Source organism: Oryzias latipes, chromosome 19 (genome assembly GCF_002234675.1).
Source record: "Oryzias latipes chromosome 19, ASM223467v1".
In the NCBI taxonomy this organism is placed as follows: Eukaryota; Metazoa; Chordata; class Actinopteri; order Beloniformes; family Adrianichthyidae; genus Oryzias; species Oryzias latipes.
Window position 1 is genome coordinate 11,480,718 of NC_019877.2, and position 26,936 is coordinate 11,507,653.

A 26,936-nucleotide genomic window follows, 5' to 3' on the forward strand; every position below is an offset into this window, starting at 1 on the left:
AACAGAATCTGGCCTGTGATGGACGGGCAAACCCTCCAGGGTGCAGCTGGGTAGGCTCCAGAGACCCAATGATCCCAAATGTGAATAAATGAGTACAGAAAGTGGATGAATGGATGTAAACTAAAGAATTGAAATACACTTTGATATGTTTTTTTGGGATCAGTCAGACCCCTGACCAACTTACAAAGCTTACAACCTTTGACATCTGATATCTTGATATCTGAGATCCTGATATCTTTTGCTTTTGCCAAAAGTTAAAGTGACAGTTGCAAAATTGTCACTCACAAATGAATCTTCTGAAATTTGTTTCCAGCGTTTGACTTATTCCCAGGGAGAGTGATGAACTGCCTCACAGCTGCAATTGGTAACCATTTTAATAGTTTAAACCCCAAATTTTACCTTCAGAGTCTCAAGCAGGAGCCAATGGGTCCCATTTTCTGTGTCAGGACTTTAGATTTGAACAAAAGAGTTGTTTTCTAGCTTTTTCCACATACCAAATGTTCAATAATTAAACTTGACTTTTCACTGCTCCCTCTTACTCTCTCACACTGTTTTTTTACCGAACACTCAAAAGTTTCTATTCCCATTCATGTTATTGTTTTATAGCAATTTCGAAAAGGAAACGTCCACTTCCTTATGTCTTTTAACTTTTGATTCAGATTTTGTTTTCAAGTGCAATGGTCTCTGTTGATGCTTAAAATGTGGTTTTATTTCTTTATTACTAATTTGTTTTAATGTTAATGAACGTTAAGTTCTAAAACAAGTCCCAACACATGTTCTAGCTTTCAAAACACCTAAATCTTGAAAAAAAATCTAAGATTAGAATATAGATGGTACAAATGTTTGCAATTTGAATTTCTAAACCTGTCCCTTTTATCTTTCAAGAGCTTTTTAACTCCAAGTGCTCAAGCTTTTCCAGTTAAAAGAAAAAAAAAAAAGAAAAAAAGAAGAATAAAGCTCTCTAAGCCCAGACACATGTGGGGTTTTTTGTTGTGTTTTTGTTAACAATCTCAGCTTTTCCTCTTCTTCTGCTCCAAGATCTCTTCATAAACTGAACACAGCTGCTAAAGTGTTCCAGCAAGTGACACAAAATTATTGGTACAAGCCCAGTTTTACCCGTCGTGTTAAAAAAAAAAAAAAACAAGAAATAAAGTACAAGTTCTGGAAAACTTTAATCAGTCATAAAACTAAAACAAACATTGTAGTGTTTTATTATTGTCAAAGAGTTTTGGGAGTTCTTTGCACATGGCTGTGTATAGAATTGCCCAATGCAGGTTTGTTATCATTTTAACCAATATGAAAAGAAGTACAGCAATAATTGTGTTTATTTAGAAAATAGATATATCAGCTAAAATGGACCAAAAATGTTTGAAAACAATATAGTCTTTTGTAGTATTTTGCAAGTGCAATAAAATGTCATTGTTCAATTTCAAACGGAAAATGTGACATGTACTGTATGTAGAAAAACATTTTTGGTCTGATGTTATAAAATGTTTAAATGTTTTTTTGAAATATTTTACTACAATTCAGCAAACATCTAAAGAGAAAACCAAACAGAACCTAAATTCCAGTAATGGTTGGAAATTATCCAGGTTTCCAGGGTCCAACAGTATTTTCTCAGAGAAAACCCCCAAACAGATTCTTAGCCAGTTCCAAACCCAGGCATGTCCTAAACCCCAGACTGATCAGATCAGCGCAGATATTTGCATTGAATTCTTCTCCCTCATACAACCATTATGTTCCTAAAAGTCTCTCTCCAGACCTGTGTGTTTGAAGTTGCCTCACCTGCGATTTGATGGGCTGCTTGTTAAATTTTTCCATAATTTCTCTGATTCGTGACAAGTTGGGCCGGCCTATTTTGAAGTCACACCGGGTGGCGCCTATCTCATAGCCAACCTCGCACTTCTTACTGGCAGAAGCGTAGCCATGGGCTCTGGCTGTTACTTTGTACTCTCCAGGGTTTAACAAGCGCCAGTAGTCACCATCTGCAGCTGGAGAGAAATGCAAAAGCAAGTAAACAACATGCACTTCTGTGTCATAGGTTTCAATTGGTCAATGAGCACTTCTAATCTAATGTCTTTACTTTTTTTACATTCAAACATCATATTTTCTGCACTATAAGGCGCTCTTAAATGTCTTAACCTTTTTCAAAAAATGACAGTACGCCTTGTAATCTGGAGTGCCTTATAAATTGATTTATTCTAGTTGTGCTTACTGATGTCAAAGGAATTTTTGAGAGGTTCATGGCGCATTTGTAAAACATCAGTCAAGTTTGGGTGTTATTTTAAATGCGCTAACGTGGCTAACGTGTAACAATTTCGAACTGTTTTTATTTTTTTATTTTTTTTACCGTTAAGGTCGGAATCTAGCCACAGTAAAGTTTGTTTTATCTGTATCGGTCTGTATTTTGGTGCAAACAAGGTTGGGACTTACAGGTATTGTGAAAATGCTTACAGTGAGGCATATGAGTGTTTGAACACCCTGTGATTTTGCAAGCTCTTCCACTTAGAAATCATGGAGGGTTCTGACATTTTCATCTCATTGTGAGAGACATCTAAAAAAAATCTGGAAATCATATTGCATGATTTTTTAGGTATTTTATTTGTATGCTGCAAATAAGTATTTGAACACCTGAGAAAATGAATGTTAATATTTGGAACAATAGGCTTTGTTTGAGATTACACAGGTCGTACATTTCCTGTAGTTTTTCACCAGGTTTCTACACACTGCAGGAGGGATTTTGGCAGCCCACTCCTTCACACAGATCTTAGATCAGTCAGGTTTCTGAACTGTTGCTGAGAAACAGATTATTGAGACCCCTCTAAAGATTTTATATTGGGTTGAGGTTGGAGACTGGCTAGGCCACAACCTTTCCAGCCTTGTGAAAGTCTTCAATTTTGTTTCTGGTGTCTTTGGACAACTTTGGTTTTAGCCATGTTAGTAGTGAGAGTCTTACTGATTGTATGAGGTGGACAGGTGTCTTTATACAGCGAACAACCTCAAACAGGATAATAAGTGGAGTGGAGGTGGACTATTTAAATGCGGTCTTTGAGGGTCAAAATTCCAGCTGATAGACAGGTGTTTAAATGCTCATTTGCAGCAGTTGCATACAAAAAAAATATTTTAAAAAATAATATAATTTCCAGATTTTTTAGAATACGTCTCACACTAAGTGTGAGAACTGGCTAAATCACTGGGTTTTTCAATCACTTATTTGTCTCACTGTATGTGACTAGCACTTCTAACCTTGCTGGCGTGTAGCATTTAGAAAACAAATTCTACAGCCACCATGAACACAGTTAATATAGTCTGACAGACTTGTCTCCGACTCTTTTGTCTTGCTTAATGCACCTGTTAGTTCGTCTGCCTTCCATGACATAAGTTCAAAAATAGACCATTCGTTGATGGTGCGCCTTATTATTCGGTGCATCCTGTAGTGCACTAAATACTGTTCAAAAATTGTTTTACAAATATGAGCCGGTTGTGACATTTTTTACTTTTTTGGAAACCCAAAAATGTTGACTAGTAGAGTCAGAATTCACTACAATATACTTCTATGCAGGTAAGTGAATAAAGAAGTGCCCTCTGTTCTGAATCAGATACACTTTGGGTAAAAGGAAACATAGGAGCATTTTACTAAATAAAGGCCACCCAATTTGAGCAGGATTTAAATGTGGATTAATCAAGCCTTTAATGGTAATTTAACATTTTACCTGTGCGAACATCATGGTTGATGCCTTCCACAGATATGATGGCATTGGCTAGTCCACGACCTTGCAGGTCCCTCACAACACCTTTGATCCCACGGTGCACCTTTACACAGAACAAAAACTGTCAAAACTTTGCTTCTTTTCACAGCCAAAGATAGTTTATAAAATCCATCTCCTACAAAACATGCATAACAAGCTTAATTGTTTTTAATGCTAATAGAGACAGAGTCTGAATAAATCTGTATTTTGTAAAAATCAAGGTTTTCTTATCATTTATATTTTTTTACTATGATTTTTTTTGTCATTTCCATAAAAAATTTCAAAAACTTAACGTATAAGAAAAAAAAAAAGTTTTGTTTGTCATTTACTGCTGCATCACTCTTTTGTATTTTCTGTCTTGCATATGTGTTATTGCAGGGAATCCTTTGCCTCTATACCTGCTCCATGAAAACCAGAAGAGACTCTCGGTTGTTCTCCCACTCCTCCGGCAGCTCATTCTCATGAGGGAATTTGTCACAACCCACAAACATCGACAGCTCAAAGCAGTTGGTGTGCAAGTAGCTAAAATCATTCATACCTGCCAGGAGAAAAAAAAATCTGTTGGCAAACATCAACTCATAAATAAAAACTTCCCCAGAACTTGACACAACTGCAGTGATAATACATAGTTTTGAAGTTTGGGCTCTTTTCTTTCAAGAATTTTTGTCTTAAAAATGATGCTTTAGGTTGAAAAAATTATTTCAGTGCTAAAAACCAGTTTATTGCCTGGCAGGGAAATCCCACATAAAACTGGATCCCTTTCAAAACCCCCTGGCAGGTTTGGACACTAACTGCCAGCTGCAGTGTGCCATGATGCTCCGTTGATGGTGCCATCCTCCTTGGCGAAGTCTTCTGTGTGACAGACCCTTCGGCTAGCATCAGTCATCAGGCGGTGGGTGGACGCATAGGAGAAGGCCAGCCAGCGGAAGATGTGGTCATCGGGGGTGGGGGTCTGTTCCCTGGTCACCCCCGGGGAGCGAGTTCTGTCATACGGGAAGGTCACCACCAGCTCGCCTCCCTGGAGGTTACTACCCAACACAAAGGGCATTTTCTCCATCCATGCCATCAAAGCTCGCGTCTCCAAGGCAACCTACAGCAGGGGTACACAAGAGGCATGGATAATGCAATTAATGCGATCACCTCAGCTCTATGACGGTTAAATAAACTCCCTTACTGCAAAGCAAACAGACACAGACGGCAACGAATATTTTTTATTTTGAAGTGTGAATCCATTTTACCGGTGTCTTGTGTTTGCATGCATGAACAAGAATTCCCCCTGCTGTTGTGTCTGGTGTAATGAAACCAGTCCTCTTATCTCTAAGTAGTAGTTGAACCGATCTATGGGGCAAGCAGGGATACGTTTCACAGCTTTTTGAGCACAGATGGGAATCCCAGTATTACAGCTGCGGCTGCTATTCTGGGTGCTTGGTGTGACTCACCCATGGGTTTCAGCAACGTCAAAACACTCGTGAGGATGAGCTTTTTTTAGATTGCGGGGTATATTTGAGCTCACAGCCTTTTTCGTCACAGAGAGCAAACAAATCCGCTTCTCCCAAAATAGGCTGTGAGCCCTCGTGACTGCGTTACCCTTTTCATGCGGCTGACGGTCTTCGCTGTGCGTTGGCTCCTCTGAAGGAGGTGCGTGATGAGAACAAAATGAATTATCATGCAAAAGAACAATTGCAATAGAAACATACCATATAAAATGCAGAGATACGGGAAAATAGGCATAAGTAAACTTTGAAAAAAATATTATTAATAGTATTTCTACATGCGTTTTAGTAGCAACACAAATCCACAAAGCATGTGTGTCCAGACTAGATACCAAAGTATAAAGAATCTAATGGATAAACTGATATGGATATGGGGGGAAAAAAAAGGTATTGAGTAACAAGGACAGCGTTTAAGGCCTAAAAAAGTCGTGTATGTAATTTTATATGTGTATATATGTTTTTAGCAGGTCAAAGTGGTTTAAAGTTAAGTTTAAAGCGAAACAATCTAAAAAACAACAATAATAAAGCCACCACAATAAGCTGACAAAAGCTGAGCCTCGCTCCTCCAAATAAACATAAAAATAATGAGGTAAACAATATTATCAGTTGTCAAAACAACATCAGTTTTTGGTAATTGTTCCATTTAGTCCAGGGGTGTCAAACTCATTTTCACCGAGGGCCACATCAACAAAGTGGTTGTCCTTAAAGGGCCAGATATAACTTGTACATGTAACTAAATGTAATGAAAAATAAATGTAACTACTCCTTAATGTTGAATAACTCATTATTTATGTATTTATTATAACTTTTAAAGTGGCAGTTACAGTTGCATAGAAAACATATGTTTGCTTGTTACTTTAGCATAAATCCTTTTAAATTTGATTCTATCAGGTTAGGTTATATGGACAGTTTGAGTTCTAATGTATAGTCGCCCAGTCCGATCTTTCAAGTCCAATTCCCCCTAGATATGAATAAATACACACCAAATTTAATTTGTTATTCTAAGAAATTAAAAACTTTTATGCTCTCGCGGGCCACATCAAATGACATGGAGGGCCACATTTGGCCCCGGGCCTTGAGTTTGACACATGTGATTTAGCCGATGCCTAATGTAAATATTTGACTACAGTATTAATTTTACAATCTTATAATTTCTATTGAAATGATTTTTTCCTGATTTATATTTCTGTACATATTTGCTTGAACAAAAAAAAAATTTCGTCTGTATAAAGTTTACAATTATGCTTTTAGAATTATTTTTAATTTAACTGAAAAAATTACCTTTACGTTGTTTTTACTCATCAACTAGTAATATATTTGGAAAGTTAATTATTAAAAGTCAAATTAGTAAAAAATGTTGCCTGTTTAGTCTCAGATCTCGTAAAAAAGCCTTAGTTGATGATTTTCTTCCTAAAGAATCACTTTACAGGCAGGAACACAAAATGATAAAGTAAGAAACCAAAAGATAGACTCACTGAGGCGTTCTGTGACTGGTACCATTCTGGAATGGGGACATGGTGGTTGAACATTTTGCGAGGAATCAGTTTCTTGGCCTCTGCTTCCCACAGAACAGAGCTGAGATCAGGGAAGTTGTGGTGAATGTCAATTCCATTGTTGCTCCATCGACCCAGAGACCAGCCACTGAGCTCTGAACCCTGTCAGGAAAAAGTTGTAGGAAATTCCTGGATGTGAAAGTGTGAAGTTAACTGTGAGGGATCAAAGCCTTGTCTTGTGCATCGATTACTGTTGGTTGTGGTTCACTGGTGCAAAATTGGTTTTATTTCAGGAGTTTAGTTAGTCTAGTTTAAGCCACAAAGCATGTAAAATGACATAAAATAACAGCAGCCCATGTGTGCATTTATAGTTTATGTTCTGTGTCCGTGTGGATCATTCAAACTAATTTTCTAGCCTGCATCTGCACAAAGTGCAATTTCACAGCAGACGTGCCAATTAGGCAGATATGGAGCTGTTTTCACCACAGACTAGCTGCTGATGTGAGGTCACTAATGGCTGTCTTACAGACCTACCACTTCAAAGGCTTTCTCATAGCCATCGGGGTTGACAGACGGCAATAGATGGATTCTGGTCTCTTCCACCAGGTGACGTATTCGCTGGTTGCCGGACAGATACTCAAGACACATGAATTGCATCAGAAGGAGAAGCAGCTCCCGTCCCAGCACCTCGTTACCATGGGAACCAGCTGTGTAACGAAACTCTGGCTCACCTGGACAACAGCATCCCATCAAGGAAGAGGAAGGAGAAAAAAAGAGGTCAGATTTGCAGCTGCGATGAACTATGGTGGTGGAATCATCATAAAAGACCTCCACTCACCCACTTCATGTTCTCCTGGGTTGTCTGAGATCTCAAAGGCATACAGTTTAAGCCCCCCCTGAGACTTTCCTATGTTGTAAATGCGCGTGATGTTGGGGCACATTTCATTAACCACCTTCATGAGCTGCGGACAATAAATAAAAGGCATTAGGAAGAAAAAGTGCAAGCTAACAAACTGTATTAGTTATTTTTCATTGAAGTTCTGATAAGGTATTGGAAAAACTAAAAGGTATTTTTTAACCAGAGGAACAAAGTTTCTCACTCTGAAAACGGTGTTTCTGGTGTTTTAAAAATGTTTTTGTGGCATTTTTTTGATAATGGAGGACATATATAAAGAAAATTCAGAATAATAATGCATTTCTGCAAAATTGCAGTCCCACCCATAACTCACAGGAAAATTTCTAATTAACTAATGCCGTTCTGGAGAAACCATGTCCTACAAAACAACAGTTTTTTAAATTTGGGCTAAAAAAACCTTTAACATAATTAAAACCGCTGGGGATGTTTTTAAAATAGCTTTAAAAGATGAATTTGGCGGGTCTATGAAGTCAGTCTTAAGACCATATCTTTTAATTTGAAAGTTAATACAGTAACATTTTATCATTTTTTTCTGATTTAATGTAACTTTTTTACCATGCGGTTTAACTACCATGTGTTACGGTTTCTGTTTCTTTGCCCTTGTGCCTTGTTTCCTTTTTGTTCTGTGATGTTTTGAGTTTAACTTCCTGTTTTATTTTGTAGTGTTTCCTGGTTTGTTGTAGTTTTGAGTTTTACTTTGGTCCCCATCCTTCCTGAGTGTTTCCACCTGTGTCTCGTTTGTCTGTATGTATTCAAGTCTTGTCATTCCCTTCCTCCTGTGCTGGTCCATAGTATGTAAGTCTGCTCTCCCTGTTTCGAGTCTTTCGAGTGTTTAGTGTTTCAAGTTTCTAGCCTGCCGTATGCAGTGGTTTTGGTTTTGTGTCTTTAGTTTTGTTTATCAAAGCCCCCGTTCCCCTGCAACCTCCTGCCTCCTCTCCTTCTCTGCACCTGGGTACTCCCTGATCCGCTCCCGTGACACCAGGAAAACTAATACAATTGTTATTCAGTTGAATATGCTGCTATCCATGCATGTAAGCTGAGGACTTTGCTTATAAATCTAATCCAAAGTCAAATCATTTGTAAATATTTTAGTTTTAATAGATCATAAAGGGTTTTAAAACAAAAATTCGGCTCACAAAAATCAAATTTAGAGAAGTTTAAGTTCTTATGTAGTGCATGGAAGACATATTTGCTGGAAATAACAAAAACTTTAAAATTTATATCGAAGCCGTTGAGACTTTTGCTTAATTTAAGACAGATTTAGTATTTTATTTTCAAATATAATCCCAGTAACATTCAAAAATCTCCAAGAGCAGTTGTTGAGTGAAAGCAGCCATGTGTGCATCTGTTACTGAAGTCATTAGCCTGTCAGGTGTGATGGAGTTTTAATTAAGTCTAGGTTTACTCTTGACTTAACTAATCGAGTAAATCTCCGAACAAATGTCAGGTGTTGTGGATGGGTTAAAGAATTATAGACTGTGGTGAAATTTGTACTCTGTTTAATAAAGCATGTGGTTCCCTTAGTATAGCAGTGCAGTGGCTACACAATTACGGAGTCACTGCACAACGTTTTCTCTAAGAATTCTTATACTTCTGCAAGTATATTAGCTGAGCCAGTTAGGTTGATATTTCAGACAAACTGTGGATTTTGTGGTACAAGCACCAAATTTGGCATGGATGTACCTTTGGATCTCCTCTAGCAGAAAAACGTGTTAGCCAAGAGAAAAATCTGATTCTCTTAGATCCATACATTTTCAGTGCATAACTGACATATTTATTATCCCCTAAGAAACATCAATCTGAAAAGAAAGAGATAATATTTAAATCTGCTTTGCCTGAGGAGTCAAAGGAAGAAGAAGCACAATGACTGTCGTTATGTATAGTTAATGCAGCTTATCAGTCAAAGAAAGTGGGAAACGTTCTTTCTTCTAAAGTTCTTTTGGCTGCGTCAGCTTTTGTGACATCAATTCCCCAAAACAGCAATAATTTGGCTGTAGAAAGAACAACTTGTTTTTAAGGTGTTACCCCATAGGGTTGGATTCTTTTTTCTTGAGATGCCACCATGGGCTAAGCCAAGGAAATCTAACATGTCATGGTTTTAAAAAAAAAAAAAGAAGAGCTTTAGATTTATTTAAATTCCTTTCCTTCGAGAAGGTCAATTGAAGCTGGACACCCTGAATGAGACACATTTAACCCCTGCCAGAAAAAAAGTTTTATAAGGCAAAAGCAACTGTTTTAAAAGACAAAGTCCAATGACAACTGTTTGTAGCGTGTCCTTGTGGCATTTTTCTGATGGAGGACAAATATTTCAAAAATTAAGCTTAAAATTGCATTTCTGAGTATATCTTTAATCGAAGCATTATGAATTAGGGGCAAATGAAAAAATGCTGTTGAAAAAAGCTTGTAGCAGTGACAGAACAGTGACATACGGCTGGATAGCTCCCATATTGCTCGCCATTTTTGTTGCACTGCTAATGTTAGGTTGGGGTTGTGAAGAGCTAAACTAGCAGGAGAGAGTGTAAACAGACTGATGACAGGAAATGGCTGTTCGCTTACTGCATGCCATCCAGTCTTGCTCACAACCTGGAGGTGAATTTTTATTGAACTTCTGTCACTCTGCAGAAACTATGATCTATAAAAGACAGTTTTTCATTTAAATTTTGGCAAAAAAAAGGCATTATCACAATTGAAAGACCACTGGGAACGGTTTTATAATAGATCAAAAGATTATCGGAGTGGGATTTCATAAAAATTAGAGATTACCTGGAGAAGGTCTAACCTGGGAGGGGGCTTGGCAGCTCAACAGAGGGAGAATATTAGCTCACAGAAACATTCCAAAGCCTCTCCTGTACATCACTGCTGCTCAGGTGCATGTTGGACACTGACAAACACAGCTGTCCACAAACACAGCTGTCCACCACACAAACCTTCTGCTCATGACAAGTATATGAATAAATAATGATAAAACCCTGAAAAACCTCAATGGATCTTTATGCTGCTATGTGCACATGTTTCATTTGTTCTGCCATATGCCTCCTTTTTGTTAAGGACACACATTGACTGACATTAGCTTATGGTAATCATAACATTACTTATTTCATCTGTACTCTGCAGAAAAAAGTGGCGATAAGCATCCCAGAATAAGATGACCCACCTGCCTCATTTCTTTGTAGGTGTGATGCCTGAAGTCCAAGTCATCACTTGTTATGACTTCGTTGCGTCTGTGGTAATAATTGTTTGGATCTGTAATCAGATTTGCAACAGTTGTCAATATTCACAGATACTCAAAAAATTAAATAGTTTGTGGCATTTTGAAAGATCTGGGCAAAAGAAAAAGTTCAACATGATGAGTTGAGATTTTAAAACATTTAAAGGCATCATCTTACTTTTGAGGATGTCACTGTATTTTTTAGGATATTTGTTTTATGAGGTTTTTAGCACAAAACCAATAACTTATCTTTGCTGGACTACTTATTACATATTTTGTATTTTCAATTCAGAGCTTTTCAGACTTTTGTAACTTTCAGTGCTGAACCAAAGAGTGATGGTGTGTGCACATGACGTCAGGATGAGAAGCATGCATCACCTGGCATAGGGCAGCCTAGGATCTCCACTCTCATGCAGATGCTGCCGCTGGAAAACCAGGATTGAGGGTTGACTCTGATGTATCGAGCAACAACTGGTGTTGGGAAGATATTTAGAACGGGAATCTCTTTTTCTCTGTTGCTCCTGAATATCTACTGAGGCAAACACAGAAAAGAAAATGAACAAATTTACAGAACAAAGTTCATTTAAGACTCATATTCCATGAAGAAAAAGTTATACTTGTGATATTAAATGTTGCATGGAGTAAAAAAATAAAAGAAAAAGTGGAAAGAGGTGTCCATACACCTGAACAGTGTTTTTAAGCTATCATTTCCTCTGAAAGTCATTGTAAATTTCAACACCCAGTGTTAGAATCATCCTCCAAACCTTTCGATTGACCAGTAGAATAGTTTGACATTTGCCTAAAAGGGTGAGTGAGTGGGTGAGAGGGGGACTGGTAGCAGAATTTAAATTGCTGCCGGGGTTTAATCTCCCACACAGATGAAGTCACCGGCCAAAGGAGTGCGCAGTTTGTGAAACCTTCATTAAATCAGATGTGATCTGAGATAGGGAGCCGGAATTATGACTCAAATTTGAAAGAAGAAAAAAAAAAGAAAATCAGTAAAATTAGTAGTTTATTCGTAATCAGACTATAGACCAAAAATATCTGTGATTGTTCCGCTCTGCTGGATTTGGCTTCTGTTCGTTTAATTAGATCAAGTGCTCATGTAGAAATCCGAAAACGACACGGCTCTGACAGTGAGCCAGGATGAGTTCCCATCTGCTCCGGCATCTTTTGCATTTACCGCCTCACAGCTCATTAAGCCAGAGGATAAGCAGGCTTCTAAATGTCCCTCAGTAATAACACTTAAGCAGATATTACTTTTTTTGCTAAGTTTCAGATAAGTGGAGACGAAAACACACGACTCTCTGCAGAAAAACAAAGTGATCACGGTTCAATTTAATTGAGTGATAGTGAGTGCGGTTTGCTGTGGATGTCAGAGTTATTAGTGTCATGGTTTTCACTCACCAAGTCATCTGAGCCATTTTTGAGCGTCATCCAGGTATGACTATCGTTGCTGATCATAACTTTGTATGAGGTAACCCAGTCGCTCCTGTTAATATATAAAAAAAAAAAAACACAAGGTCAATCAACGAAAAGCATCTGGCTAAATTTAATGCAATGAAACACAAAGAACAGTCGTTTATTTTATTTGGAAAAATCAGGAAATGAAAATAATTTCTTTTTTTTCCTGACATTGTTTACTCTTAATGAAAAGTAAAATATGTTATAAGACTCTTTTTCTCTAAAAGCTATAGTATAGTCTGAATGGTATGTAAAAGGAAGTCAGAAATCATTTAAGAGTTTGAAACGTAAGAAATATAATTTTCCTTGTTCAACTAGGCTTTGTGAACTCATTTATTAATACATTTATAATAAAATTGTCCTCACTCAATGCCCATTTTATACGGTACACATGTCCAACTGACTGCTAACACAAATTTCCAATCAGCCAATAACATGGCAGCAACAAGACGATCTGCTGCAGCTCAAACCGAGTATTAGATTGAGGAAGAAAGGGGACTCAAGTAAATTTGAACGTGGCATGGTTGTTGGTGCCAGATGGGCTGGTCTGAATATTTCAGAAACTGCTGATCTAGTGGGATTTTCACCCACAACCATATCTAGGGTTTACAGAGAAGGGTCAGAAAAAAAGAGAACATATCCACTGAGCAGCAGTTCTGTGGGCAGGATAGCTTGTTGATACCAGAGCTCAGAGAAGAATGGCCAGACTGGTTCTGTCATGGTGCCTCTAGCAGTCTCTCCTCCCCCTCCCTTCTCTGCTCTACTGATTGGAACCAGCTGTGGACACTCACCTCATCTTCTACCAGCCTTCTTAAGGACATCCAGCCCCAGCATTCATCGCCAGTTCGTTCTGTCATGATTTGTATGATGTGGCAGACCCAGATGCTGGAACCCAGTACAAAACTCAGGCAAAGTAGATAGTTAACAGATTTATTTTTCCAGAGTCGAAAGGTAATGGCGTAGTAAGAGTTCATGGGTAGAATAATGGTAAACGGAGTAAACAGTCTTGCCGATGTTTCAATGGCGTCGGAGCTGGACACGAAGCGTGGCGAAAGGATTTCGTGACTGTCGTGATTCTTGGCCGGAGTGGTGGTGTGGCTGGAGAGAGCGAGGCTGGAACATGGTGTGGATGGAGTAAGCGTGGCTGGAGTAATTCAGATGGCAGCTCATGGAGAGGAGAATTTCCAGGTGGACACTCGGGGTGAAGAACTTGAGGAGGAGTGACAAGGCGAGGTAAGTTTCAAGGTAACTATTAAACCAGACTTAACTTGGTGACCAGACTTCAGCACCATTAGGAGCAACGAACTGGTGATGAATTCTGGGGCTGGATCTCCTTAAGAAGGCTGGTAGAAGATGAGGTGAGTGTCCACAGCTGGTTCCAATCAGTAGAGCAGAGAAGGGAGGGGGAGGAGAGACTGCCAGAGGCACCATAACAGGTTCAATGCTATCATATCGTGATAGCATTGACATGCTGTCATGTCAATATGGACCAAACTCTCTGAGGAATGTTTCTAGTACCTTGTTGAATCTCTGCCATCAAGGATTAAGGCAGTTCTGAAGGCAAAAGGGGGTTCATCCCAATACTAGCAAGGTGTATCCAATAAAGTGGCCAATAAGTACATTTGATCAAAGATGAGGCATAAACTAACCACAACAATAAAATCTTGCTTATTAAAAACAACACTTGCTTGTAATCCAAAGAATGTAATAGCTTGTCACTATCTGAAAAGTCACACGAGACATTTTTTTTCCTCACTTAGGTTAAACCTGTAGTGATTATGCAATTTTGATTGAGGGATTTTACTTGTACACCAGTTTTTTATTCGTTTTGGATGAATTTCTTATTGTTATGGTGTTTACACCCATTATTTTGAAAGGTTTTGCACATTTGATTTGCCTTGATTGTGAAATGGGACATGTTTTGGTATGTTTTTGGATTTTACTAAACACACACACAATCGGACGACTTTCAACAACTTTAACAAAGAACAGTAGACTACCGAACAACACTGATATATTTTTACTTTTAATCTGTAACACATTAAAAAACAAGTGAAAAAAAATCTCAGACTGTGAAATTCTGTTCCCTTATTTGAGCAAGTTAGGGAGTGCAAAATCAAATTTAGCAGTTCCTCAAATTGACCACTAGAGGCAGAAACTTGAAGAAAACAATTTTATTTACTACCGTGTTAAAAGGTACAGCAAAATTAAACATATTTACAGCTTGGTGACCATTACATTTTTATTGAAAATAACTGAATCTTACGAAATATGTCCCGCCCATTATTTTGGAAAATTTCATACGACCACTTCCTTTTTGCCCGTCAGAAGTCTTTGAGTACTTCTAAGATTATCAGTTGGAGATTGTTCAGTTCTATATTTCTATGGCGTAAACAAGAAGTTCTCCAAAGTGACGGAGAAATCAAAGAAAAAAGTGGAAGAAACTTTATTTATAACACAGGGAGGTGAGAAAAATCAGCGATTAGGAAAGGAAGCATCATCTATGATTTAAGAATTCACTAATGGCTTACTAACCCAACATGCCATCAGGCGCCTTAGAACCAGAAGTTAAAACATAGCGTGGCAGTGACTGGTTTGCTTCTGGATAAAGATGTCAGAGCGGTGCTAGTCCAGCCTGGTTCGAATTCCCAGTTCTACTAATTAAAGCGATGTTGCAGACAGGAGCCCGGGAGCTGGCACTGCAGACAGTTTGCATGCCCTGCAGAGCTAATTGCAGAGAAATCTTGTCTCAAGCCTTGTTGTCTTCTGCAACTTTTACATAGTGCTGGCCTTGAAGGCAAATCATAAATACAGCCTATTAAAGAACCTTTCCTTTCTCTCAAACTGTATTGCAGCTTACAACCCAGGAGTGGGCAAATTAAAAAGCATAAAGGCCAGAAATTGTTGAATATCATTGCCGATCCAGCTGCAAAGATGGTTGAGGAAAATGTAGACATCTGCAGCATTTAGTGAGCAAATGATTCCCACAACCAAATTTATTTGTATTCATTTTATTTTACGAGTTTTTCACTTTTTGTTAAGATTACATTTTTTTATTTATTAAACTACTATATAATTGAAATGACTCTGTTTCTCTGTTAGACAGTTTACCATCACAAATGTAGCAGCTAAGTATTGCATTTGATTGATTAATTCCTGACAAATTTCACTATAGCCTTTTTGTATTATATTATATTATTTGTATTATTTAAGAGCCTCGATGTTCGTCGGTAAAAAAATGGACTCTCACAAATGAATTTGGCATACCCTGGCCTTTCAATTGATTCACCTAATGGATGGTTAATAAAATGCGAAGCAAAAGTTAACGGCTTTATGACCTCCATTAATCATTATTCAAGTGCTTCTGATTTAAAGTGCTATTAAAAAGACATTTTCATGATATAATTTAGGAATGGCAGAGATACATCTGACAAAAAAACTGTTTGTTTGTTCAAACCTGTCACAGCTTGAACATGTCTAAACACTATGATTTTATTTATTTATTCTTTGTCTATATGCAGGAGTTTTTAAACCTAAATCTCATCTTGATACCTCCATGGAAAAATCAAAGTAATCCTATGGTGAGACACTTCAAAGTGATGCAGAAAAAAATTAGACTTGGAATTTAAATTCAGCTCTTTTATTGCAGGAACCACAACTCCCTGTCTGGATCAATGTCACTGGCACAACACTCAAAAATAGAAATATGCTTTAAACCGCTGCTATTCAAACACATTAAAGTTAGATATTAAAAATGACTCACAGTACAAGATGACACATTTTATCTTGAAAATAAGTTACTGAGACAAAAGCTGCTATAGTCCATAACACAGTAAACCTTTTATTGATTTGTCTCTTTACTTGACAAAAAGAGATTAATCTTCTTTAAAACCAAAAAGTTTTCTGTAAATCTCAAAATGGATACATTTAGTAGAAAATAGATTAAAAAAACTTTGGTCTCAATCAAGCAAAACTAACCTTTTTTTCCATGTTAATCATCATAGCTTTAATTACATCAATGAATGAATAAATGTGGGGTTTTCAATCCATGAATCCACCCAGTTGTTTTTTTTTAAAGGCATCAGAATAGAGCGGAAATCTGTTGACCTGGAATGATATCTGCCCTTTTTTTAACATGTACAGTTTCAAGCATGATGTGTGAACTTAGAACACCACTTGGAGGCACACTAGAGCAGCTTGTGTAAAACTACATAAGTAGCCTTGTTAAAATATTGTAAAGCATAAGCATAAGTGAAAGTTCTGAAACATACAAGGGAGCTTTGAGTTCAAACTATTGCTGAAACATGGTGGGAATATAAGACTGTGTCATGAGTTTGCAAAGCGTACCATACTTATAATAGATATTAGTTATTAGACAAACAATGTATAAAAACAAAACAATCCACCTATGCCTTTTTTTTCTTTCAACAAAAATCTCAAAACTTTAAATTCTACTCTACATTAATTTATTGATGAAGTTGCCTATTAGAAAATATGAAAGGGACAACCTGTTGTGCATTTGCATTTTATTTAGGTGTAAGATATTTCAGCAAATCAAATCAAAATCTGGGAAATTGTAAAACCTCTCTGTATTTATTTTGCAGTCTAATTTTCTACATTTTAATAGAAAAAAAGTTAACTTTTTGAAAATGTTGTTCTCATCTGTGTGTTTTCAAATGTTTTGATATTTCTATTATTCTGACATATATCTGCACTCAGATTTCAAGCAGTGTCCAGTGTTTGGATTGTATTAATAATATTAGAATTTGCAACTTCTTTATTAACTATGATTTTTTTTTATTAACATGAACTACTCCAGTTTTAGAACAAATTTTTAGTCCTAAAGGAATGGCATAGACGCGTATTGCATTCAATTAATCTCTAGAACAAAATGTGTAAAAAAGGGCATGAAGGGATTATTTTATTAATGTATTTGTCCACAAATTAAATATATAACAAACCAGATAGAAGAGGCAAAAAGGCGGAAAATCTCATTTAACATTTACTCTCTATGCATGCATGCCTGCTGGCTGCATACTCACGACCAAAGAGAGTTCCTCCCTTGTGTGATGACCCCAGTAAACTTGGTCAGCCTCCTGGCATCCACCTCAAACCACTGAAGAGGGTCATCTCTCCCCGCACACCAGGCACCATCATAAAGATCATCTTCATAAAGGCCAGCCTGCCGACAAAAACAGCCAAAAAGATCATGAATTGAGCACACAACCTCTTTTTAGCAGAAAATACGGGGAAAAAAAAGGCAAACCCAGAGGGAGTTATTGGAAATTTTAAGACCCGCTCCAATAAGAATCTATTTTGGGTGTTTTTAGCATTTGTTGTGGCATATATTAAGACATATATTAAGGAATTTAGCGCAAAATTCAATTTTTGAATATTTCTTTATTAAAATCGTTGTGACTGGAGCAGATGGAAAAAAATGGTGTTTGAAAAACGTGTAAGTGTGACATAGAAGCTACTACAGCATGCCACAAGCTCCCTGCTCTGCTCCATTCTGATGCATCCACTTGTAGACAACTAGATCCATGTGTGTCTTTGTTTTCCACGTCCGAACTGGAATCTGGCTCAAAACTGTACAGCTGGATAGCTCCAATATTGCTTGCCATTTTTGCTGCACCAGTAATGTTAAGTTGGGGTTGTGAAGGGCTGTAAGCTAGTGAAAGAGCATCTAAACAAATGGATGATAGGAAGGGGACGGGTACTCCGTGCTAATAGTTCTGCCCACAACTCAGAGGCAAATTTCTAATGAACTCCTGCTACTCTGCAAAAACTATGTCCTAGAACTTGATATGGGTTTTTTGATTTGGGCTGAAAACAGCATAATTGTAATTAAAAGACCACTGGGAAGGATCAGAGTGGGACTTCAAACCTCTTAACCTTGAAGCAGCTGGATAAAAGCATTGCATTTCTCAACAACATTAAACTGCATATGTAGACATAAAGTTTTTGGAAAAATTTTCTTGAAATAAGCCATGATCAAGAACAAACAAGCAAGAAAAATGACTACATGAGGAACAGACATAAATCCAAAGCACACGTTTCAAACAGGCTCCATCCATAAGACAATCCACCAGTCTTTCCAACTAACAACGCTTCCTCACTGTTGGAACCACTTGAAGAACATTTTTGACACTGGCTCTGTCCAACAACAGGAAAAGGATTACGATGCTTTTCTTTAAAGCATGAACTGCACCAGCTGATGCTGCTGGCTCAGAGCGGGACGCTGACAGGCCACACGTTGCTTATCTGATTCATCCAAGCTCAAATATTATAATGATGCACTGCACTTTGTGAATAATTCCAGCTCCTTATCAAAACAGATGGAAATCTTTGGAAGTACATTGTATATTTTACACAGTTGAGCACAGAAAGCTTGGGAAAAAAAAGTAAGAATAGAAAGATCTTCCCTGACATCATCAAAGACAACTTTTATTGACAGTTGTCAACCTCACAAATTGTTGAGACTCTGGTTAATGCATTTTCCCTGGCTGAACATTGATCGGCACAGTTTGCAAACTGTTTTACTCAAGATGAGCCTGTTAAGTGTTCTGCTTTTATGTCAGCCGTCAGTCTATCCCAAAAACTGAACGACAAATCAAACAAGCCAGAGGTTTTGGCTTTGTGACTTCTTTTACTGCTGATTGATATCCAGATGCAGACCGTGGGACTGTCTGTGTGCACTCACTCACACACAAATCTGGCTTTCACAGTCAAGGATTTTCTGTAGATGTGAATGCTTTTTTTCCCGGAAAAACAGCTTTCACCTACATATAGCGCGAAAACGGAAAGTTTTGCAGCGTTAAAGGGTTACGGTTTTTTCCCCACTAATCAATCAATGAATATCATTATCACTGACAAAGTAAAGCCAGGGTTTTGGAGAATTTTCTAGTAATGGAGACTCAGTTTTTCCTAGGAATTATCTGATGAGGCTGGCACTTCTTTAGTTTGGAAAATTCACTTTAGGCCAGAGATATTTTAGCTGAAAGGAGCTGGAAAGCATTCATGCGCGACCATGTTTGGATTTCTTCAGACATCTGAGTTCACATTTTAACTTTTGTGCATCAGTCAGGATTTTTTTCCTTCAAGTAGACTTTGTTTATCTTGCTTTTTTAGCCTGTACATGCTAAAATCAAGCAAGAATTCATTTTTGTTTAGTTTCCAACATTTGTTTTGGGAAATCACCCATGACCCTCTTCATGATGCTACCAAATCAAGAAAGCTTTTGTGATTGATCTATCCTCCTTTTATATTAGTTCAACCCTGTGAGAAAAACTCTGGATCTACACCCAACATGAATGTTAGCAAAAGGCAAAAGTCTTATGATGATTCCAATCTTCTCCATTTTAAACGTAGTGGTGGCTACTGCTTCAGAATCCCAAATCATAGTTATGGAAAAGCTTTTTCAGAAGGCTCATTACAAATTGTCTCACAGCTAAATTCTTCCTCTTACTTGCAATACAACTTATTACATTAATGTGACAATTTTCCCATGATAATTTTTATAAAAAGTTTTTTTTTGTTTCTCAAATAAAATAAATACATTCTAAACTCTGTCAGATATTTGCATTGGTAAAATACTCAATACCCTTTGGTTGTGTGCATTGATTGTGTATGAGTACTGCACTGAGTGTGACGTCACCCATGGCAAATGATTTACTTCTGGCTCTACTTATTAGAAGTCAATTCAGTCCCCAGTGTTGCGGTACAGATGTCACCATTTGCAGTCAGATGATGTCAGTAAGTAGTGATTGGTCTGAATCATTCTGAATCATATTTTTATGACAAACGCCAGTCAGGAGTGAGCTTCTTGGAAATCCGCACAACTACCACTAACACACAATCAATCAAACGTTTCGAATGTTATTTGAAAAAGGTACCAGAAGTCTATAGGATTTTGGCTTCTTGGAACGTGAGGGGAAGACGCCACTCAGTCCAGTTCTATATTCAGTCAAAGGGGGTGTTCATTTTCTCATATTTCTTTTTTGAATCACTCGATTTGGGGCACACACAAAACTTAAAAAATAAGTTAAACTTCTTTGGCACAGATCTGATCCTTTCTGCCTCTTTATTCATTCTTTATTCTTCCTTGTTTTCCCACAACCTCTGCATCAACACACAATAAAGGTTCATTATACCCCAGAAAGCAAAAGCCTTTGTTTTGCCTGTGGGTTTCATTAACTGTGTTGGATTTGGAGCAACTCAGTTCGGTGAGGATAAGGTTTGCAGTGAGCTGTGTGCAGGCTAATTCCCTCAAAGAGCAGGAAATACCCCGGCTTCCAGATCTTCCTCGTTGGTCTGGAAAGGTGGTCCTGAATTGATTCAGTAATCTATCACCGTCTGCATTCATTTAACCTTGGTGACAGAAGATGTGTGTTTCCATCAATATCATGCTGCTAAGACATAATATTGAGCTGGAAGTCATATTAACTGTGGATTTCCCACTGATATTATTTTGAAAGTAGACATTTTAGAACATTGAAGCTTCCAATAGCCTAAGGTTTGATGCGTGCCTCTACGTATCCGGAAAACCTGCCAGCAGTTTGCATTCCTGTCTCACCTGAATGTTGAGGCGACCTCTGTGTGCACCGAGGCCGTAGCGCTTCGTAGACGAAGCATGAAGCTGGAAATCATCAATCTTCAGCGATTCCAATCCCATAGGAGGGCATTCTAGGTAAGGATAAAGACAAATTGCCCTGTGATGATAGTTTAATGTGATGTGAATTATAGTTTATTAGGATACTGTTTTGTCCATCACACAAATCTTGCATCAGGATAAGTACATATGTTAATAGCTTTACTAAATGGCAACACACATTTTTATGTTCAGATGGGTAAAAACAAGTTGTTTCCATCAGGAAATTATTTATTTTTTTCAAAATAAACCAAAGTTTAGGTTAAAAATAGAGGACTTCTGTTTAGATCAACTCAATTTTTTATTATTCTTATTAATCCAATATAACTAACAACTATTCATATATTTGAAATGTTCATTTCTGAGGCCCCTATCTCATTAGCATGACCCAAACCTTTCTTAAAAATCCATTTGATATAACTTGGTCAATGTCTTCTACCCTGTAGTTCATCATCATTCCACTAGGGGCAGTAGAAGAGCTTTTACCGCTTATTCCACGAAATCTCAAAAACACTTTTGGCATGACAGATTTGGCTAATTTAAAAAAATTTATGGTGAGACTAACTCTTATAATAGTTATTTTTGAAATGACTATTTACTGTATTAAAATAATGCAAAATATATTTATAATTAAGTCTTTATAATACAGTTACACCGTGTTAAAAATGTGTGGATGGCGTTTGAGACAGTGTGTAAATAAGGTGCTCTTCTGACACTCACGTCTTATACAGTGTTAAATTCCCAAGAAAAAAGAAAAGAAGTTAAATCTGTAGAGAAGAAGTTTTAGAAATTAAATGTTTGAATCCCAAAAAGGTTTGCCATGGGTAAGAAATTATAACTGTGTACTGTGAGCTTTTTTTAAAAATACAGAAATAAGCAAAAAGGTTTCCTGTTGTAATTTGACCCAACACCAGGAAATGTAATTACTGTCCATCATTACGCTGCATCACTAGCTGAGAAAAAGGAACATGTCATCAGCAGACCATTTAGGTGCAACAGCTTCCAGGTTTGCGTCTGAGTAAGATTATTTCTGAGTTAATATTATTTATATTACACACAGATTTATAGGATCTGGTTTTCTTGGAAAATTTGGATTAGTTTATATATTTATCTGATTTAAAATATTTCTCAAAATAAAAGCTACTTGCTGTTCACTAAATATGCCCATAATGTTTTCCAACAATACAATCCCCAGGGCAGGAAAGAGACCAACAAAATTGACTTTCTTCTGTCGCTCATCTTTCATTGAGGTTTACGTTTTCAAAAGAAAAACATTCCAAAGCGCTAAAAGCGACATCTCAAACTAATGCTTGAAGGTGTTCTGCAGTCCTTTGTTCCATGATGGCTGAGGACACTGTAGCTTCAAAACAACTCCAACATGGCTGGAGGGAGTTGGACTCTAAACAGATGTCTGCAATTAAGTGATTGCAGACGTCTGAGATGTTGTTCATTTAGCAAGTCTTTGTGTAAGATTTTCTCCCATCATTTCATATGCCACCTAATGAGGTTGCAGCAGGAAAAATAAAGGATGATGTGTAAACAAGGCCCCCTGTCTTTCCTTTTTAGAGGGGCTGCTTTGGTTATTCAAGGTTTTTTTTTTTTTGGTTCTTTCTGACTTTTTGATTAAAAGCTCAATAAAAACAACTATTTGGATCAAATTTGAATTATTTGATTTATTTTTGATGAATCTTAAAGGAAAGTTAAAAATTATTGTAGGGACAAAGTTTCAACATTTGCATCCTATTTGAGAAGCGTTCCTCCTGACATGTGATGTAAAAGATGAGTGCCTTCAGGCTCATATCAAGCTTTCAAACATCCTGTATCCTGCTTTTTATCGGACTGAGTTCCAGGCCAGGAAAGGACCCCATGCTGCACCCACCCTCTTCACATCTGATAGTTTTATTCCCGGTTTTATTATGAGGACAGGTTGAATCCTCCACAGTGATCTGAGCTGCAGATGTGCTCCATAAAAACATCAAAAACAGAACCGACCCAAACTCTGAGAGACTGTGGTGTGCAGCACACATGGTGATTTGACGGGATGAATAAATATGATGTCATGAAATAAAAAATAATTCAACTTAAGGATTTAGAATTTTAAACTTAAACAATCATGAGAGGACACTTTTAGAACGTTTTAACGGTTCTCCTCCTAATACATGGTTAAAGGCAAGGATGATGTCAGGGTTATGACTTTTCCCTTAATAAAGAGAAGAACCACACAGGAGATGAGAATTTTTGTCAGACTCCTGCAGAAGGAGAATCAGTCTGTCACAGCGCGAACTGTCACAGAGGAGTTCTGCCTTCCTAGTGCATGGAGCCTCTTTTTTTATTGAAACCTGAAGGTTGCAGACATGATCATGGATAATTTAATCAGGAACAACAGGAACATCATATTCTTGTATAATATGAACTTTTCAGGTCGTTGTTTTCTTACTGAAAGATAGAACTGAGACAATCATATCATGGTGATAATATTGTGTAAGCAAATTATTATTACGTAACTTAAACAGATGATCTAAAGTAAAACTTGTTTTTGAATCTGTTTCCTTAAAAAAAGTGTGTAAACCTGCTCATCTTCATGAAAATTCATCCTTTTTTTTACAGAAACCATAGCACTTTCAGAGTACCAACCATTCTCACAAAGAGCCCTAATTGGCTGTGATCTTAGGACCTCATGCATCAAAATAAGAGATATTTATGTGCATGGAGGAAATCCTTTCATAAATTCTGGACAACCCAACTTAAAAACATGCAGGCAAGCTGGATCTACTTAACTGTTTCCAGAGGTAAACTTGGAGATGTGGTCAGATCTTTATTTTAGAGGTTTAACTTGATGCTTTCCTCAGCTTTTAGTGGTTAACTGCTATTAAGGAGAAAGCAAAAGGATACAATTCTACATTACAAAATACATGAAGTTTGGAAAAATTGTGGTTTGGCAGAAAGTAGACCTTTCAATACCACAAACCCCAGTTTTTGTTTTTTTCAATTCTGACAAGTGTCACTAGTTTCTCAAAAGTTCATCATTCAGGAACAGCTCAGCAGGTTGTTCTTATTGGTTCAGGTTTTGCTTTAGTAGCAAACTGACTTCTTAAATAAAACTTTAGTAAACATTGACCAGGGAGATTTTTTGCTGCACTCCACCACGTGGACGTTCACTTGCTTCCCTCTCATGTGCTTCAGCGCCTCCCTATGATTTATGCAGTCCATGGGGCTTTAATCTGCAGACCACACAGACACATGAATTTGGGCACATGGGTGAAGCTGTGAAGCCATTTTAAGATGTTTTTCACTAAAGGTTTTGTTTTTCCACACATTTTTGTTCTTGACCTGTAGTTTCTGTGAGTTTATGAAAAACACAAATGTATACTTTTTTTTTGCACTGATAGAAAAAAGAACTCGAGTAAGTTTTAGGTTTAAAAGGTACATTTGTAACATTTTGTAAAGGAGTTTTTAAAAACTCCAATCATATCTTAAAAATGACATTGAGATTATCTATATACATATTGCATAGCTTTACATTTGACAAAGTTTGTGGAATTTACCAAAGAAATGTTTATGCTTTTACCTGATTTCGTGTCTGTTGGGGTTTTATTGGCCTTCTTGGTGCTTTGTGGTGTCCTTTCTTTGGAAATCTTTGCAGGAATTTGTCTTTCTTGTTCATGCTCACCTGGCTTTGAAGAAGCAGTCTTCTCCAACTCGTGAACCTGATTGAATGTTTTTCTTGTCAGCAGCTCCTGCACATTGTAATCCTCATCTGCACCAACAGAGCCAAGCTGAAGGTCCGCAAAACCCACAAGGAGTACAAGTAGAGCCAGGGGGGTCAGAAAGCTGGGGCTTTGCCTTGTCATGGCCCGGAGAGGAGGATTAACTCCAGCTGGAAGACCCGATGCAGTCTCCTGAGGAGCCTGCTTCTGCTGCTGCTGCAAAGACTGCGTCCCATCAACTGCTCTCCTGCCTCTGCGTTCTCACTCCAACACAAAGAGTTCACAAAGTTGTCAGAGCACTCCAAGTCACTGACGAAAGCAGCAGAGCCAGAGGGTCCACGGATGCGTCAGTCTGGGAACACAACACTGTGAGGGGAGGGAGAAACAACAAGAGCGGGAGCTGACGGAGCAAGGCAGGCAGGTGGCACAAACTTTTGGATCATTTCTGCCTCTACATATAAATCTTTCTCCCCAAAAAAATTCTGTTTTTCTTTTTTAATCTCTTAACACTTTGGCGTGGTGTACTTTTTGGAACTCAATAATTCATGTTGATCACTTTTATCTGAAAGTAATATCTAAAGTCAGGAGTGTGTTCCTGCACAGTTCACTGAGGCTGCAGTCCAAAAAAGCTCTTCGTGAGGTATTGGGACATGTTTCAACAATGAGCAATGTGTATATGCTCATCTCCTCCGTCTCTGACTTATGAAGCTTTTTCTCTTCTCTTTTCTAAAATAGACAGCGCCCTTTAACTATGATCAAATTTACGAACTAAATAAAATATTTTGGCTAAAACACCAAATTCCCAGCAAATATTTTGAGGAAAGTTTTACCTCTAGTGTTTTGTAAGAAATTTGAGGAAACATAAACCCAACAGCTTGAGACCTAATAGCAAATAGTTTTGATTCCAGTGAACCGTTGCATAACTTTTTAAGCTCTGCTTTTGACATCTTATCAGCTTGAGGCAAGACAAAGGAAGGCCTGAGATCCTGCCCAATTTAAAGGCGCCGGTTCGTTACACAGAAGTGATGCACACAGACACGTCAGACAAACCAAAAAAGGCTGCATGGAAATCTGATTTACACCTGAGACTGAAAGAGCAGCTGAACTGAGGCGGGAGGGGGGCTGAGGCTCATCGCAGGAACAGGATTTGAAGTGGGTGGACAGCTCAGGGCTGGAAGCTTTGTGTTCTTCTGGCACAGTGCTTCTGCAGTTAAGCAGGCACTGCTCGCCCACTTCTCATTTATACTACACCCATTAAAGAGGAGGAAGAAACCGAAGGAGGCACAAGAAGCACGCTGCCAGGATCTTTACTTGTTTCACTGTCTGCAAAAGACTGTAAGACATTCTTAGCTGCATGTCTTAAAAGCAGCTTTGGCTGTGCAGCTTTAAGACCTCACACACATGGACCCAGTGTGGCTCATGATGCCTCTAAATAACAATATTAGATTGTATTCTACAGTTGATCATGACAGGATTCATCACAGTAAAAAGCTTAACATTCACTTACAACATAAAGTAACAAAATATTCAAGAGCTGCACACAATTTGTGTGTGGAAAGCATTATCAAGCATAAAAATAATGTCCAATCAATGTTCTTAGGAGGTAAATTATTTTGAAACATTCCTGTCATCATCCACACATGGAGTTTTGGTTCAGTCATATAGTCCAAAAACTCTCAACAAAACCTGCAATTTGTTTCATTTCAGGATCAAAAGAATAAAAAAAAAAAAAATCAGCACCTTTGGTTTTATTGTCTTGGTTTTTGCTGTTTTATGTTGTATTTATTTGCCTATAAAGGTTCTTTTTGTTCCTCTCTATCGCTGTGCCATGATTAAACCTGATTTGAGTAATAATTATGACTCCCAGCTGGATGTCTAATTCTTTTAGGGAATTTCCAATATTTTTAGAGAAATTCTTGTTGTTTTTCTGCAACATTTACCTTAAAATGGGTTTGTTTCTTCACTATTTTTATTGTAAAGTAGTTGAAAACTCTGACAGAAGATGAGGTGTTTTTACAAGGCATAATAAAGGGCAAAAAACTTGTTTTTCAGCCTTTTTAGAATAATCTGAGCCACAGGAAACATTGGTTTAAAAAAAAAGCCTGACTTTAGAGGAGAGTTCGACATAGCCTACATTTATAACCAAAATATTTCTGCTCGCAACAGTTTGATCTGTTTTTTAGCATCTGCTGTATGAAGAAAATAGATCAAACTGTTGCTCATGAAGACGGCTTTAGGCAGAGATGTTTTGACAAT

At 37.6% G+C, this 26,936-nt stretch overlaps 1 protein-coding gene across 1 annotated transcript; it reads right to left on the reverse strand.

The window, feature by feature from the left end:
• Positions 1-1,153: 1,153 nt before the first annotated feature.
• cpxm2 (carboxypeptidase X, M14 family member 2) lies at positions 1,154-25,282 on the reverse strand. The gene is made up of 13 exons (XM_004080563.4): positions 24,542-25,282; positions 20,899-21,008; positions 17,366-17,505; positions 12,267-12,351; positions 11,238-11,388; positions 10,806-10,894; positions 7,574-7,697; positions 7,270-7,466; positions 6,718-6,897; positions 4,542-4,839; positions 4,148-4,287; positions 3,714-3,813; positions 1,154-1,991 (listed from the first exon to the last, which is right to left on the reverse strand). The coding sequence occupies exons 1-13, from the start codon at positions 24,822-24,824 to the stop codon at positions 1,735-1,737; spliced, it is 2,154 nt and encodes a 717-aa protein (XP_004080611.1). The 5' UTR covers positions 24,825-25,282; the 3' UTR covers positions 1,154-1,734.
• Between the last annotated feature and the right edge of the window lie 1,654 nt (positions 25,283-26,936).